Source organism: Bos taurus, chromosome 20 (assembly GCF_002263795.3).
Source record: "Bos taurus isolate L1 Dominette 01449 registration number 42190680 breed Hereford chromosome 20, ARS-UCD2.0, whole genome shotgun sequence".
In the NCBI taxonomy this organism is placed as follows: Eukaryota; Metazoa; Chordata; class Mammalia; order Artiodactyla; family Bovidae; genus Bos; species Bos taurus.
In genome coordinates, this window is record NC_037347.1 from 39,091,392 (window position 1) to 39,109,388 (window position 17,997).

A 17,997-nucleotide genomic window follows, 5' to 3' on the forward strand; every position below is an offset into this window, starting at 1 on the left:
ACCCACTCCAGTATTCGTACCAGAAGAATTCAATGGACAGAGAAGCCTGGAGGGCTGTAGTCCATAGGGTCTCACAGAGTTGGACACAACTAAAGCAACTTAGCATGCATGCATGTAGACTGACCTAAGAAAACATTGATATGATTTACATCAGAGAATGTTTTGCCTATGTTCTCTTCTAAGAGTTTTATGGTGTCTGTCTCATATTTAAGTCTTTAAGCCATTTTGAGTTTATTTTTGTGTATGGTGCAAGGGAGTGTTCTAACTTCATTGATTTACATGCAGCTGTCCAGCTTTTCCAACACCACTTGCTGCAAAAATTGTTTTTTCTCCATTGTTCATTCTTGCCTCCCTCCCTCGTCAAATATTACTTGATCATGGGTGTGTGGATTTATTTCTGGGCTCTCTTCTGTTTCATTGATACATATGTCTGTTTTTGTGCCAAGACAATGCTGGTTTGATTACTGTAGCTCTGTAGTATTGTCTGAAGTCTGGGAGGGTCACGCCTCCACCTTTTTTCCTTTTCCTCAGAATTGCTTGAGCAATTTTATAGTTCTTTGGGCTTTTATAGTTCTATATAAATTTTAGGAGTATTTGTTCTACTTATGTGAAAAGTCTCATGGGTAATTTGATAGGGATGACATTAAATCTGTAGATTGCTTTGGGTAGTATGGCCTAGGTACCGCACTCTTAAGGAGGAACTCACAGACCTTTACTTGAAGAAACCGGAGAGTAAGTGCCTCCTTCATTTTTTATTTTATTGTGGTAAAATACCTATAACATAGGGCTCCATATTTTAACCATTTTAAAGGCTGCCATTCAGTGGTATTAGTTCATTCACAATGTTATGCAACAATCCCCACAGTCTAGTTCCAGAACTCTTTCGTCACTCAAAATAAAAGCTTCCTACCCATTCAGCAGTTTTTCTGGATTCCCCTCCATGGCCCCAGCTCCAGAGCAACTACTAATCTGCGTTATGTCTCTGTCGATTTGTCTCTTCTGAATGCTTCATATACCTGGAATCATATACTATTTGGCCCTTCGTGTCTGGCGTCTTTCACTAAGCATTATGTTCTCAAGGTTCATCCGTGTTGTAGCTGTATCAAGACTGTCTCCTTTTAGCTGAATAATGTTCCATTATAAGGATATCGTTTGTCCATTCATCAGTTGATGGACATTTGGGTTGTTTCACCTATTGGCTCTTGTGAATAGTGCTGTTATGAACATTCATAAATGAGTTCTTGTTCTAACACCTGCTATCAGTTTTTCTGGGTATGTATTTAGGAGTGACATTGCTGGGTGACATGATAATTTCATGTTTAACTTTTTGAGCACCTGTCAGACTTTTCCACAGTGGCTACGCCATGGTACACTCCCACCAGCTATGCATGAAGGTTCCAAAGTCTCCAACATTCTTGCCAACACTTGTTAATTTTCATTTTTTCAATCCTAGCCATTCTAGTGGGTACGAAGTGATATGCCACTGTGGTTTCGATTTGCATTTCCTGAATGACTAATGACTTTGAGCACCAACAGGGGCTTCTTGGCTGTTTTTGCCACCTTAAACGTTGCACCTCATGTCACCCACTTGCTTCAGCCTAGTCCCAACTCTGCTGATCAGTGCCTGACATCAATACAAAGTGGCCCCTAAACATGGAGGGAAAGCTAGCGAGATCTGCCTCTAAGTCTTAGAATTCTGCATTCAAACATCTCTATTTGACTAAAGATGGAGTTTCTTTCATATCTGCAGTTGAACCAGAGCCTCCTGCAAACCTGACTTTGGAATTAAAACATCCAGAAGATAGAAAACCATATCTATGGATAAAATGGTCTCCACCCACCATGACTGATGTAAAATCTGGTTGGTTCATTATCCAGTACGAAATTCGATTAAAACCTGAGAAAGCAACTGATTGGGAGGTGAGTCAGTTGGAAACTTTTGGAAGGAACTGTGTCCTTCGGCAAAGATGAAGACCCCAACTGAGAACCAGTCGTGCCTCCTAATTATTAGGCCGCCATGTTTTCTTCCTGATACTGATGTAACCCTCGCACATGTGGAAAGGCTTTCTCCCTACATCCATCCATCTCCCTGCATCTCCTGGGATGGATGGGGACTCATCATCAGAGCTCTCCCAGGACTATATCCTTGCAACTGAACAGTCTTTTCTGCCAGGTTTCCAACCCACCCCCCTCAGGATATCTTAGATAGAAATGTCTATGAGAGTTCTTAAGTGGCACTAAGTTGGAGGAAAAAAATCTCAATGTAATCAGTCCATGGTTAATGGCTTTTTTATTTACTTTTAAATTCTTCATTGTAAAGAAATAGTACAATAAATTATAGACATTATAATAATCTATTCCTAAATATTTTAGTTGTTGTTGTTATTTAGTCACTAAGTTGTGTCTGACTCTTTTGCAACCCCATGGACTGTAACCTACCAGGCTCCTCTGTCCATGGTATTTTCCAGGCAAGAATACTGGAGTGTGTTGCCATTTCTTTCTCCAGGAGATCTTCCCAACCTAGGGATTGAACCCACATCTCCTGCATTGGCAGGCAGACTCTTTACCACTAAGCCACCAGTGAAGCCCTAAAGACTTTATTATATGTCTCTTTTAAAGAAGGAATATTTCCAAACATAGCCAAAATAATATGATCACATGTAGAAAATTAATTGAAATTCCTTAATAGCATCTTTTGTAATTCTTTAATATCATTTAATGGCTAGTCCATATTTTAATTCCCCCAACTGCTTCAAAAATATTTCAGTAGCTAGTTTGTCTTAACCAGAATCCACTTCAAGATCACATACTGGCTGACTCATGTACCCCTTCAATCTCAACGTGCTAAGGAGACCAAGCCACTTTGAGACCAAGCTTGGTCTCAAAGAATGTCCCACCTTCTGCATCTGTCTGATTAGTTCTTTATAAGGTCAAGGTCATTTAGCCAGTTTCTCTGTCCCCACATTTCCTGTAACCAGACATTAAAAGACTTGATTAGATTCCAGTTGAACAATTTTTGGCGAGATTTCAGAGGTGATGTTATATGTTTCATATTGCATCGTATCAGGAGACAAACCCATTCTGGTCAACCTACCATAAATGCTAAAACTGGGTGCTGGACTGGGGAGATCACATCCTGATCCCTTGATTGTAAAGTCATGTTTGATTTATGCACAGCTGCTTCAGTGTTCGTAAATGCCCAGTTCTCTTTCACCTAGGGGCTTCACACCCATGAATAATCCTTAAGTCAATTATTTTATTAGGTTTGGAAAATAACAAATTTCCAATTTTGTTAAGTAGTCACCTTCTATATTGTAGAATTCAGAAGGTAAGATGTAGGGAGCAGTATATTTGTCTTTCTGAAATAGTGTTCCAAATGGAGAAGTAGAAAACCTGTTGTTTTTTGTGTGAGCAGTGTTTAACAGGAGGAAGGGATGGGCAGAGAGGGTGAAATGGTGTGAACAGGGTATGTAGTGTGACCTACATACTGGCTTCTCTGCTAGTGTATCTCCTAAAGGAAAAGTTTCCTTATAACACAAGTCAGAGTGACTTCTGTTTTCCTTGGCCCTCCCTAGACTCATTTTACTCCGAAGCAAACTCAGCTTAAGATTTTCAACTTATATCCAGGACAAAAATACCTTGTGCAGATTCGCTGCAAGCCAGACCATGGATACTGGAGTGAGTGGAGCCCAGAGAGCTCCATCCAGATACCTAATGGTAAGTGTCTTGAGATTCCCCAAGGAAGAGGGGATTCTGCCTGAAATCTGCCATTGTTTTATTGCTAAATATTTTTAAACAGAATGGGTTTAGTAAACTTGTATGTTGTAACTACTAACAGAAAAACTATTTTGAGTCTTAAGCAGAAGAATGAGTAGAGGTGGATTTATCATCTCTCCACTCAATACAGAGACATCTGAAAGTATAGCATCTTTCCCTAGGCCACTGTGAGTGAGGATCAGTTTCTATTAATAGGATAGGATATATCTGCAGACATGAGCTTGGAGCGTCTCCAAGGGCTTGATGGTCAATTATTCTGCCCTCCACATCTGCCCAATCCCTATCATTCAAGGTTATCACCTAGAATTTGCAAGGTGCTATCCCACCTGACTGCAAGGAGATCCAACCAGTCCATTCTGAAGGAGATCAGCCCTGGGTGTTCTTTGGAAGGAATGATGCTAAAGCTGAAACTCCAGTACTTTGGCCACCTCATGCGAAGAGTTGACTTACTGGAAAAGACTCTGATGCTGGGAGGGATTGGGGGCAGGAGGAGAAGGGGACGACAGAGGATGAGATGGCTGGATGGCATCACTGACTCGATGGACTTGAGTTTGACTGAACTCCGGGAATTGGTAATGGACAGGGAGCCTGGCGTGCTGCAATTCATGGGGTCGCAAAGAGTTGGACACGACTGAGTGACTGAACTGAACTGAACTGAACTGATCCCACCTGAAAGGCATGTACTGATTTTCAGTCCTTGATGACAATTACATGTTGATCTCATTCAAGGAACAGTATGTAGAAGGCATCCAGTTCTTCAAGTGCCATTAAACGTAGTGGCTGGTTTTCTACAAAGGAATGATTCATCTTGCATTTCTACAGTACTTTACAAAGTCTTTACCTTGTTTGGTCCTCCCAAACATCTCAGGTATTCAGAAAGAATAGAATTTCCATTAGCAACTGAAAGAGAGGAAACTGGAGCTCAGTGGAGTTAGAAGTCTTGCCCAGAACCACATGGCAAAGCCTAGCTCTTGTGACTACTGGCCTGACCAAAATATCAGGGTTTGCGCTGGCATAGGGAACATAGCACTGAACTACAGGCCATAAGACTGTGCATCCAGTCCTAGCTCTTACTAAATAAAAGCACAGGGTCTAGAAGCAGACGGCCTGGGTTCAAATCCCAGATGGCAACTTTATGGCTACCTGCCTCTGAATACACCACTCCTTGAGTCTCAGTTCCTCATCTTTACATACAGCAATGTATGTAAAGCAATGTATGTAAAGAGCTTAACATCATATGGCTTTTACTAGGAACTTAATAAACGTTAGCTTGTTGTTATTTTTACTGTAACTGACCATGTCCTCATGGATTTCCTCTGTAAGTATCACCTAAAATGATATTTTAAAGCACTTTGAAATGTTTAGAGTACTGTAAAACATATGCTGCATATTAAAATTTAATAATATTGGGAAAAAAGTAAATCCATCATTAACGCTACTCTGTTTGGATTGCTGTTCAAATCAAAAAAGGTATAGAGGGGCAGGGGACTTATGTTCAAAAGTCTCATTTCTTTGTTTGTTTTAAACAATGCTGTGTGTGATCAAAGCTTTCTGGCTGTTTGTTTTTAGACTTCCCAGTGAAGGACACAAGCATGTGGATCTTTGTGGCCATCCTTTCTGCTGTCATCTGTTTGATTATGGTCTGGGCAGTGGCTTTGAAGGGCTATAGGTATTTCACTCTACCCTTCTCTCAGTCATGGTTGTCAGGGATAATGGCCAAAAAAGACAATACAGAAATGATGAAAACCTACAGATAATTCAAGCACCTCGTTTTAGCCATTAGTGGCAGTGTGTTCACCATGAAAAAGCTTTTATCAGTGCTAGCAAAAGTAGAATAGACTCATTTTAAGCTGATGTTCTTTCCATCAAATGGAGGCTGACAGTTGTGAAATAGTAAAAATCTGGCAAGAGTAGCAAACAATCCACTAGTCATTTCAGAATCAGTCAGAGTTAACTAGCCAGAGTTCATTTTAATGTTGGCCTTTATGGCTCAGATGGTAAAGAATCTGCCTGCAATGCAGGAGACCCAGCTTCAGTCCCACAATTGGGAAGATCCCCTGGAGAAGGAAGTGGCTACCCACTCCAGTATTCTTCCCTGGAGAATTCCATGAACAGAAGAGCCTGGCAGGCTACAGTCCATAGAGTCGCAAGGAGTCAGACACTACTCTTTGTTGAACACTTAACACTCTATAGTTTATTCATTGTTGTCACTACTGATTTAGTGGTTTCATTTAGTAGCCTCAGAACTCCTAACTTCTACCTACCATAGTCCATGTAGCAGCCATTTGGAAATAAGGCTAATCTTTCAAAAGTTACAAAGTGATAACATGTACCATTTATCTTATCTCACGAATCATTTTATAGCATGGTGACCTGCATCCTCCCACCAGTTCCAGGGCCAAAAATAAAAGGATTTGATGTTCATCTGCTGGAGGTAAGTGCCAGGGTGGAAACTGTATTGTGACTTGCCCCTGTGTAACTGTCATCTTTACACATGCGCACACCATCCCCATCAGTGCAGTCTGGCTAAGCTTGGCCATCCATGGCTTGTTGTCCCTCCCCTTCAGCAGGGGTGCTCACAGAAAGATGTGAGAGGCATGAGGGTAATTACTGTCAGGAAGTGTCAGAGGGCAATGAAAGAAAGCCAAGAAAACATCAGCACACATAGCAATGCTTGTCGCTTAGCTGCTGCTAAGTTGCTTCAGTCGTGTCCGACTCTGTGCTACCCCATAGACGGCAGCCCACCAGGCTCCCCCGTCCCTGGGATTCTCCAGGCAAGAACACTGGAGTGGGTTGCCATTGCCTTCTCCAATGTATGAAAGTGAAAAGTGAAAGTGAAGTCGCTCAGTTGTGTCCGACTCTTAGCGACCCCATGGACTGAAGCCCACCAGGCTCCTCCATCTATGGGATTCTCCAGGCAAGAGTACTGGAGTGGAGTGCCATTGCCTTCTCCAGCAATGCTTGTTAGGTTTATCAAATCTGTTCATAAGCCCTGTCATAAACATTTTATACAAATAATCAGTTGAGAAAGTGGGTGAATATTTGATGAATACAAAAGAGTGACCTTCCACCAGCCCCTCCTCCATCAGACTTTGATGTAAGCTCTCACTTGAATATTCTCTACATAAGGCCATAGTAACAGAATATCTTACTGCAATTTTTGCTCAGTTTGAGTGCTCAGCTAACACTGGCTCAGTACAAGGGAGCTGGTATTTGCCAGAGCCCATTTAGACAGATTCAAGTGGGAATTAAATTTAAGTGTTCCGAATGAAAAGAGGGGTTAGAACATTTTACATTTCTCTGCAGGTTGAAGTACATATTAATAGTTTCGATTTGATCTTCAGCTTAACATGGAGGTATATAAAAGCAGTTACTTACTCATTATGTCACTTGACATCAGCCACTGTGAGGCCAAAAGCACAAGATTGTGAAAAGTCAGCCCCAGGGAATTTATTCTGATGGCGTTCACTTTGATTGCAGATATCACAGCCTTCTCGCCTTGTGTCTATGTTTTAATAGAAGGGCAAGTCCGAAGAACTTCTGCGAGCTCTGGAAAGCCAAGACTTCCCCCCCACTTCTGACTGCGAGGACTTGCTGATGGAGTTCATAGAGGTAGATGACTGTGAGGACCAGCAGCTGATGCCACGCCCCTCCAAAGAACACACGGAGCAAGGCGTGAAGCCCATGCACCTGGATCTTGACAGTGACTCTGGCCGGGGCAGCTGCGACAGCCCTTCGCTCTTGTCTGAAAAGTGTGATGAACCTCAGGCCCATCCCTCCAAGTTCCATACTCCCGAGGGCCCTGAGAAGCTGGAGAATCCCGAAACAAACCTTACATGTCTCCAGGCCCCTCAGAGCACAAGCGGGGAAGGCAAAATCCCCTATTTTCTGGCCAATGGACCCAAATCTTCCACATGGCCTTTCCCGCAGCCCCCCAGCCTATACAGCCCCAGATATTCTTACCACAACATTGCTGACGTGTGTGAGCTGGCCCTGGGCATGGCCGGCACCACAGCCACTTCGCTGGACCAAACAGACCAACATGCTTTAAAAGCCTCAAAAACCATTGAAACTGGCAGGGAAGGAAAGGCAACCAAGCAGAGGGAGTCAGAAGGCTGCAGTTCCAAGCCTGACCAAGACACGGTGTGGCCACGACCCCAAGACAAAACCCCCTTGATCTCTGCTAAACCCTTGGAATACGTGGAGATCCACAAGGTCAGCCAAGATGGAGTGCTGGCTCTGTTCCCAAAACAAAACGAGAAGTTTGGCGCCCCTGAAGCCAGCAAGGAGTACTCAAAGGTGTCCCGGGTGACAGATAGCAACATCCTGGTATTGGTGCCGGATCCGCAAGCGCAAAACCTGACTCTGTTAGAAGAACCAGCCAAGAAGGCCCCGCCAGCCCTGCCATAGAATCCAGCCAAGGCCGACCTGGCTATCTCCCCCACAACCCCAGGCAACTGCAGACTCCAGTTGGGCTGGGGACTGGGTCCCGCAGGTTTTATGCACTCTTGCAGTGAGAGTTATGGAAGGATGGGTTCAATTGTGATTTTCCTTCAGGGAACACTACAGAGTACGTGAAATGCACTCTACCAGAGAGGGCTCAAGAACAGGGTTAGAATGACACTACCCAACTCCCAGTTCACTCTTAATTCTCTATTTTCAACCAGTTGCCTCTTTGTCCAACAGCTGATTCCAGAACAAATCGTTCCATCTTGTGTGATTTGTAGATTTACTTTTTTGCTATTAGTTGTCAGATTATATGTTCAAAGATATAAAAGCACATTGCCTAGTATTCTTAAGAGACAGTGCCAATAGGTATATAATCTGGAAAAGGCCTTCATGGTTTCGTATGTGACAGAGGGGTATAAGTCAGTCAAAATTGTTTACCATGGGAAGATGGTAGATAGGAGAGAAATGCCATGAAAACCACTTTGAAGACCAGTTGCTTAACCTTTGCACTCCTCTTTCATTTTATTAGGATTAACCAAATACAATGCACTTAAAAAGTTTCATTCTAGAACACCTAACAAATTGTTTCCATCCATTCCTATTACCTTAAAATGACACATGGCCAATATGCAAGTAAACAGGATGCCTCCATTTTTTTTTTAATAGTTTGAATTTATTAAGCATGGATTTTACCCCTAAATTGTATTTCATTCTGAAACTTCTAGAAAATAGGGTTTTAGAAAGTGAAATTTTCTTACACAGGAGGCAAATGAGTTTCATGTGGTGAATCCTTCTAAAATGTTTTCCTCTTTCATTTGAGCATGATAGATAATTTATTACACACCCTTGTCTTCTGTTAGTGAAAAAAAAAAAGTCCCAAAAGATAACTTTAATTTAAAATATAATCATATTATGATAAGTGAAATAAACCAGACATAGAAAGACAAAAAAATAAAAAAAATTTAAAAAGAATAAAATATAATCATAGCAGGATGCTCATGGAAGTACTGCCTTACTGTATATACAAATTCTACTTTAATATAAACCCATAAGTTTAACAATGTATTTTTGAAGACTATTTTTCTATCACTTAAGTAAATAAAAGACTATTTTCTATCTTCCCAGTACAGCTTGTTTACGTATTCAGCAGGTACAGTGTTTATATGAGGTTATAATGAGTATTTTCAGTACTCGGCGATATATACAGTCCCTGTTTGTGGAATAAAATGCCATACCAAGCCAAAGCCCACTGAGGAATAGGAAGTGGATGACAAAATTCAATTTCCAGCACAGTGTAGTACAGTTTTTCTGATTCTTTTTATCTCCCGGATACTTTAAATAGCAATCAAGAAACTAGAGTTTTAGGACTCTCCACAAACGGAAAATTACTTCTTTTGTAATTTAGGGCCACTCTGGGGGTTCTGCCCTTGGGGTGAAAATTTTCACTTCTCTGTGAAATTTTCCCTTCTCTGGGTAAAAATTCATAAAGATGAAATTTTCACTTCTCTGGGTGAAAATTTATACAGATGAAGAAGGAGAGTGGAAACATTTAACATACTGCCTTAGAGAGAGGGTTTTTGTTTTGTTTTTCTGAGCAATCTTGGGCAAATCCATTTGTGTGCTCACTTCTTAAGCTGGAACACAAAGAATCTGAGCTCCCTCTGTGAGTTAAATATTCCAGCCCAATAAGTCCATGTTGACAGGAACGGGACTCAGAGGTTGGCTGATGTGTGAAAGTGAACACACTGTCAGAGCTCCCAGAAATGCAAAGGTAACATATCTGAGGCTCTATTCACCCAATACACACACAACTGGTTAAGAGTGAGGGAGCTGTTGGGGAAGATTGTCCAAGTTTATTCAGTCCCCTAGATCCTTGCTACTCAAAATACAGTCTGAGGACCAGCCACAGCTGCATCTATGGGCACTGCTTGGAAATGCAGAATCTCTGCCCTCGCCACCCCCATCCACCTGAATCTGCATTTTGCTAAGATCCCCAGATGATTCAAGTTCACAGTGAAGTTTGAGAAGCATTGCCCTAGCAGATCATTTCCACTAAAGCTGATTGTAATGCCTGGAGTAGTTCTTTCCCGGAAAGTACAGGTTGAGTCTGTTTGACTTGCAGTGAACAGTATTGTCATAAAAAGGTATCACTTTTAAAATCTATTAGTGGTTTGGGATTCACATAATGGACGAGAATGATCTGCAAAAGCACATACAACTTCTAAGAGGGTCAAGGAGTATACCCCACCTTGAGAAGCACTGACCAAAGACTCGGCCCTTCAAAGCCAGCACAGACCAAATCTTTCTCAGAATAGTCCCATCTCCTCCAAGGTGTGTATGAACCACTCTGATAGTACGAGGATTCAAAAATAGTATTTTGATGTATGATTTGGCATGTATAAAAAAACTTTCATGGCTGAAGACTCAAACTGAATGCTTAAAAAAACATCAATTAGTAAGTAGATTACTGTCAATCACTAACTAAAGCCAGGGCTATAATTCTTGGTCACTTAGCACTCTTTAATGAATTGCGGGGTTTTTTTTTCATAGTCTAGTCTATTTTCTATCAAGAAGTCCTCGAGTCAAGTGGAAGTATGCAGATTAAGGGTCAGGAGACCCAGCTTCTAGTGCTAATTATGTTAGCTTAGCTCAACTGCCTTCTCTGGGTCTCAGTTTGCTCTGAATGAAATGCTAGGCTGAATAATCTATAATGTCCTTTTAAACTGAATCCTTAATTCCATGATTCACTCAATAGTGTCCAGCAAAGATGATTAACCGATGCCTTGTATCATAATTAAGCTAACAAATAATTGCCCTTCATCATAGACACACGTCCTCTTCAGTGATGTGCTCATTTTGTTTCACTTTTTCTTTTTTTTTAGTTGGAGGACAGTTGCTCTACAATATTGTGTTGGCCTCTGCCACACATCAACATGAGTCGGCCACAGGTTTAAATCAATGCCAACTAATCTTAACATATTGTACATGCATTTTACAAATTACATAGGTATAGAATCATAGTCTAAAGTGATGTGCAAATATGTGTATAGAGGGAAGCAGAGATTTTTTTTAAAAGACACTGAAAGAGGCTCTGGTTTTTAGGGACAAAATGCTTCTCTTATACTAGGCTGCTGATTCTGGTTTGCCCTTTTGTCGTTGTTGTTGTTGTCTTCTTACGGATTATGAACCACCACTGCACAGTTGGTGTTAAAAGCCTCGAGCTCTGATTTATAAAAAGTCATATTTTTATAAATAAACACTTCAAGCTACAAAGCACATGGAAATAGGATAGCCAGTGGGTGATTTATGGAAGCTTATAACTCAAAGTGCAAAATCTTCTCTAGTCAGTTTTAGCAAATGGGTACAAGGCACCTCAGATGAGCACAAGTCATAATCAGTCACGTCACTGACATGCAACTGACTCTCCATTCTCCTAAGTGCCTAAGGCCAATCCCAACTGGTTTGGTCCAAAGTTGGTCAATCCCTTGCCATCTGTACAAGATGAAGGAGTATGACTCTGTCCTATAGTGACCCAACTGAAAGGGGGAATCTGATGAGCAAGCAGAGGCACCTGAGCTCCAGCGTGCAGCTTAGCTGGGGAAGGTCTGTCCCCCAACTTTCTCCAGGCTGCCTGCCGCTGCCCATCACTTTCAGAAAGACGTGATCCAGCCAGGTGTAATTTTGTTATCTCTTTAGAGTAGACATGAAAGAATCAGAGTTGTACACATTTTACAAAGTGCCTTTTTTTTTTTTTTTGAAGTTTTCTTTTCACAAGAAAAGTGTATTGTTTAGACAGTAAATTTTACATTTTAAGTAAATGAATGAAAAAGCCAGAAAGGGAATCATTAAATGGTCTAAGGTCCAATCAGCAACCGCTGAGTGGACTTTTATTGTTTAGTTGAATTAGCACACAGCTGATGTGAATACTGTAACTTATTTTGATAAGAAATTGACTCTGGCTAAGATTTTGGAATAAGTCTGCCACCCTGTTACTTGAGACCCTCAGTTTAAAAACACATTAATGCACTTTCAAATGGCTTTGAATTGCATGCCAGGGCCTGAAAAGGGCAACGCGTGTACCATGGAACTTGGCACACATGCAGAAAGACATAAAAGCCTCTGGATTATGGTCCGCAGGATTGCTGATGTAGATTTGTCATTGTTGAAAGCCTCTAGTGAACCAATTTCTTTTTCTGCCTTTTCAGCCCATGCATCATTAACATAGTTGCTAGGGTAGTGGGCTGAGCACTCAATTTCCAGCTGCCAGTAAACAGGCTGTGTGATCTTAGCAAGTCCTTTAAAAGCTAATCTCTGGTTCCCTCATCTGTTAAATGAGTGGCTTGGCCTAAGATGTTTCTAAGACCCCTTCCGGCTCTAACAGTCTTTGATGCGCAAGATCTGAGTAAAATCCAGGGTTTCGGTAAATGGCCCAGGGACACCGCAGGAAAACCCTGCTGATGATCCCTTAGCCTGAAGCAGTGGACACTGTGGCTGTAACAATGCTGAAGAGAAAAACAGGTCTACTCCTGCAAGTCCCATCGATTTCATTTAACATCCTTGGCTCCTCCTCTTCTTCTTAGCTGTCCACCTTGTAGGCTTTTAATGCTCTCACTTAGGGCCTCCATTTCTCCTGAGAGTTCATTATGTACAGTAGCAACCATAGGATTTGCAAGAAACTAAATTATTCATAAACAATGACTTTGGCCTGAGTCAAACAATAAATTGGCCACATAGATATCAAGGCCCAAGTTAAAGGTCACAACTTATCTTATTTACGGAGCCACAGGCTTAGAGATTCTAGCTCAACTCATCCATTCATTCATGTGTTCAAAGGCCATTAATAAATCCAAGCCACAATGAAGACTCTTGTGGAGGTTTTAAGCAGAAACTTAAAAATGCAAAATGATCGCTCAAGAGTTTTAATCTAACCAGAAATTCTATTTATAGTTATGGCCTGGATGTATTTCATGACCAGTATACATATCATCTGCAAATCAAATAGTTCTCTCGCTAGATTTATGTATTTCAAGATGATTTTGGCTCTGAGACCTTCACATAGTTACCTATTTCCATAAAAGGAAACAGATAGAAAAATAGAGTGTGGGGGACCTTCCTGGTGGTCCAGTGGCTGGGACATCACACTTCCAATGCAGGGGGCCCAGGTTCCACCCCTGGTCACGGAACTAAGATCCCACTTGGAAATCCCGCATGGCACAGCTAAGACCTGGCACAGCCAAATTAAATAAATAAATAAATATAAAATATTTTTTAAAAAGAAAGAAAAATAGGATGTTTCTAAATGTCTGGGCTTCTCAGGATTACACAGAATGCCGAAAGTAACCTGCTAAACTCTGATTTTTTTGGACGTAGTGACTCTGTTCAGTGTTCTGAGTTTATGGCTAAGAGATGTGCATATGCCCACAACTGTTTTGTCCACCTTGATTCCTTTGATTTACGCTCCAATTTCATGTCAGGAAGCACTGAGATATGTAAAGTGGGGAAACATACACTGTTTATGTGGTTGTGGTCAATGAAAAGAGAGACCTTTAACCATAGTCTGGTAGTTAACTTTTTACCTGCTGCTGATAAAAAGAAAAAAACAACTCTAAAAACTTTAGCTACTTAAGTAGTAATATAAAAACCAGTAGTTTCATATTATGGTCAACGCACACTTCACCTGCATACATTTCATAATCCAATCTGAGTTTTCCATGCAAATTTCACATATCCTAAGTAGGTGGGGAAATCTTGTTATACTACTTGAAATTGAAAAATTGTATGGCAAAGAGTCTCCTAAACAACAGTTTGTTTTATGAAATTCCTGATAAAATGATTTTGAAGTTTTAAAAGTAATCATTTCCCTTCTTATCCTAATGTCCTTCTTTCGAAGCTGCTTATTGCTTAGAAATGATGTCACATTTTCCACTTTGACTATTTTCAGTGGCATAGTTATGTATTTGCCATGTGATAATCCTGACTTTAACTGTTATATGATTTTATATTATATTGCTTTATGTGGTTCAAAAACTGTATGACACATTGAGATATATAATCCTCCTATTGTGAAACTAACTGTATACTACAAAGGAAAATAATTATTTCATGAGTTAGAATCTATCCATATATATTTCAATGTGATTGTTTCTATATCTGGAAAACAAGACTGAAAAAAATATGTAATCATATCTTTCTGTTGAAACCGTGAATGTGCTAATTTTTTTTCTTAATCTTTGTCTACAAGTAGTATGAGTTGCCATTGTACAGCTGATCTGGGGTTAAGTGTTTAAAGTACAATCCAACAATTGTTTAAAAGTCAAGTCAACCCCTCGACTTTGCTTCATGTGACCTCTGATACTTCTGGGGTGTTTTTTGCATAATTAGGCTTGCTTTTCTGCTTGATCAGTCATTTCAAACAATTTTCATGTCTCATGCAGAAACCAAAGCAACCTAGAATTGGCTGTTAGGGATCTGTGTCTTCTGTAAAGCCATATTGAAGTGAAGGCTAAGGGACAGCCAAAGGTTCCATACATTCAAACCTACCACTACCTCTGCTTTTTCTCTTTTCCTAAAAAATGCCAAACAAAATTCTTAAATATTGCATAGGAAATTAGAAGTGATTGTTACAAGTTTCTGGGATCTTATTTTGTTTTTTTACGTGAAGATACACCTCCTAAATTAATCAGTTTGTAAGTTTATGCTAGGTTTTCTCAATAACCATTTTTACATTCTATAAAAACTGGCTGATGAATAAGGGCCAGAAAGAATACATAGTAAGTCACCAGGTGAAAAACCAACAAAATTATAGATGCAGATTTTTCCCTAACCAGGAGTCACCACAACGTGGTTACCCAAAGCCATGAGGGGCATATTTCTCACAATTTGATTTCCCTAAAGCCCCTAGAAATAAATTTTTTCCTTATCTGATTTTAACCATCAAAGATATTATGGTATGGGAAAAATCAGGCATATATCAGAAATAACCTTGTTTTGATTTTAAAAATTCATTTCTACATGAACTAGTTACAATGCCTATTTTTTTTAGTCTTAAAAAATTATAGAAGACTGTATTCATCTGATTTATCTTGCATCTTTAGTTCTGTAAATCTTTAGTTATTGCACATTGTGCTTTCTGTTGCCCTTGGATTTATTAATTTGTCTCCTTCCATTTTGAGAGGACGCTGTGGATAGCTAAATCCATATCAAGAGCATGGGAGATGCTGCTAACTGCTATTACCAGACTTCTTCATTTTTTACTTCACACCAAAAACAATGCTTGCCAAACAAAATCATCCCAGTATAATATTATCATTATATTTCTACTCATATTATTGAAAATTCCCAGCTCAGTGCCTGGCTCAATAAATGTTTATTCTCCTTGCCTCCCCTTCCTCTATTTATTTTTATTTGATATGTAAATGAAAAAAATAACACATGCCTGGCTGAAACAATTTTCTTGATGGATTTTTGCTGCAAAAGGATTTGTAATCCAGAAACTATTTATATAAATTAGACCAAAACAATTTTCCTCCTTTCTCTTCACCCTTCTGTATGATTGCAAAGTATAATTTCCTTCCTTCACCCCCATCCCTCACACAAGAAGCTGCTAAAAATAAAAATAAAATGAGATGGAACCAAGAACCCAGGGATAGATCAGAAAAGCTCATTTAAGTATTATAAAATAAAGGAAAAATCAAGCCATTTGAAAAATGGAATGCTTTTGAACAGTATGATTCATCCATATTACTAACAACATCTCTTCTGACCAAATTCATTGGATTAAGTGTAAAATGCTAATCTTTTAATGGGTCTAGATTTAGAAATCTTTACCTACTGCTCATACTTGTGTTGCAGAATTATGGGATGGTGTGAGGTTTGCTTTACAAATTCTTCTCTGACTCCTAAATTCTCTAATGCCATGTCTTACCAGGGAATAAGAAATTTCTTACATGAATATCATCCCCTAAAACTTGGCTTCTGTCAAAGACTGACTCCCCCATACTTACACTGGTGCCATCTGCTTTTAATTATTGGACACACATTTACTTTGAAGCTGGAAAAATTGGAGTGTCAGTCACCAGACACAGCATTCATATAATAATGATGAGTTGGAGAAGTACTGTGTAGCTAATTTTCCAAAATGACATGCTTTCCTAAAAGGAAACAGAAATTATATGTTGCCACATCTTTCCAGAACCATATCTGAAACCTTAACCCCACCAAACTCTACAACTGACTAATCAACTTCTACATATTCTAAATCTCCCCTATTTTGAGGGCCTGTGAGATATAATACCTATTTAGCAGAAATCTTGATGTCTTGGGGTTGGAAGATAGGGCAGGATTATAGGAAATGGGGGCTTCCCTGGTAGCTCAGCTGGTTAAGAATCTGCCTGCAATGCAGGAGACCCCGGTTCAATTCCTGGTTCGGGAAGATCCCCTGGAGAAGGGATAGGCTACCCACTCTAGTATTCTTGGGCTTCCCCGTGACTCAGACAATAAACAATCCACCTGCAATATGGGAGACCTGGGTTCAACCCCTCGGTTGGAAAGATCCCCTGAAGGAGGGCATGGCAACCCACTCCAGTATTCTTGCCTGGAGAATCCCCATGGACAGAGTTGCTTGGCAGGCTACAGTCCCTGGGTCACAAAGGGTTGGACATGACCGAGCAACTAAGCACAGCACAGCACATAGGAAATGGGGTTATTGAAAAACCTCCAATAGGACCTTACCCGTTAGGGAAGCAGATTCTCACAGTTTTATCCTTCTGAAGAGTACAGATGAGATTAAACCCATCTTGATATTGTAAAGCATAGTCTACATTGGAGGTCTTGACACTTAAATTGGAATTCTTTTGCCCATAACCTCACCTACTCCTGCTGCCTATACAAGTATTAAGCAATTTTGTCTTATGATCAGGTTCACACTAAAACTTATACTTACCAATGAACTTGAAACACAGGTACTTTTATGAATGTGATAAAATATTTTTTAAGTAAATCTAGAGGATGTTAGTCAAATACCACTTAGGTTGTCAGTTGGGGGAACACTGGTATAAGCTAAGGGAGCTCAGGAATTTTTATTACTGTATTTATAAATGTGTTTGAAAGAATTTGTAAATGTCACAGGTACATTTTTAAGGTGATACACATTTGCTCCATAAATTATTAAAAATTAATGAAATGAATTTAAATGACATTTGGCAGTAGTTTTGCTTCAAGTGATCAATATTGATATTGTTACTGAACTATGTAATCTCATGATACATTTTTCAATACTTTTTCAGAGCAACTGCTTTTGCAATGGTAGCAATGCTTAATTTAAATTGAATCAATAAATTTCTTCCTAAGCCATGATTTTTGGTGGGTCTTTTACTATGTATGTGAAACATTTAATGAATAATATAAGTTTGGGAGGTTTTTTATTTGTTTCAAAAAAACTTTATCAGGACATATTTTTTAAAGAAGGAAAAATAACAGCAATCTAAGCCTCTCTGGAAATCAAAAATGCAGACACATACTGAAATATTTGGCTTAGAACATTCATCCAATGCTTTTTTTCCAGGCATGCATTCTTGAGCTCCTCTTTCAACATATTCCCTGATTTTATTTTCCTATTAATTTTAAATCAAAACTGACATCTTGCTTCCAACCCAGCTAAATTCTACATCTTCTCTTTCCACTGCCCTCAAGTTCCCGAGTCTTTAGCCATTTGCCAGACTTGAGCTTTAAAAATGCAAACATGTTTGGAAGCACTCAGAAATTCCTTGGGCC

At 39.9% G+C, this 17,997-nt stretch overlaps 1 protein-coding gene across 13 annotated transcripts in view; it reads left to right on the forward strand.

Moving 5' to 3' along the window:
- PRLR (prolactin receptor) overlaps positions 1-17,580 on the forward strand; it is a 192,985-nt gene extending 175,405 nt beyond the window's left edge. For 7 of the 13 annotated variants that reach the window (XM_024981203.2, XM_024981202.2, XM_024981206.2 and 4 more), the window contains 5 exons: positions 1,751-1,920; positions 3,576-3,717; positions 5,347-5,446; positions 6,142-6,211; positions 7,297-17,580. In XM_024981203.2, coding sequence (XP_024836971.1) covers positions 1,751-1,920; positions 3,576-3,717; positions 5,347-5,446; positions 6,142-6,211; positions 7,297-8,187 — 1,373 coding nt within the window. In that variant the 3' untranslated portion in view covers positions 8,188-17,580. 13 annotated transcript variants of the gene reach the window in all.
- The last annotated feature ends 417 nt before the right edge of the window (positions 17,581-17,997 follow it).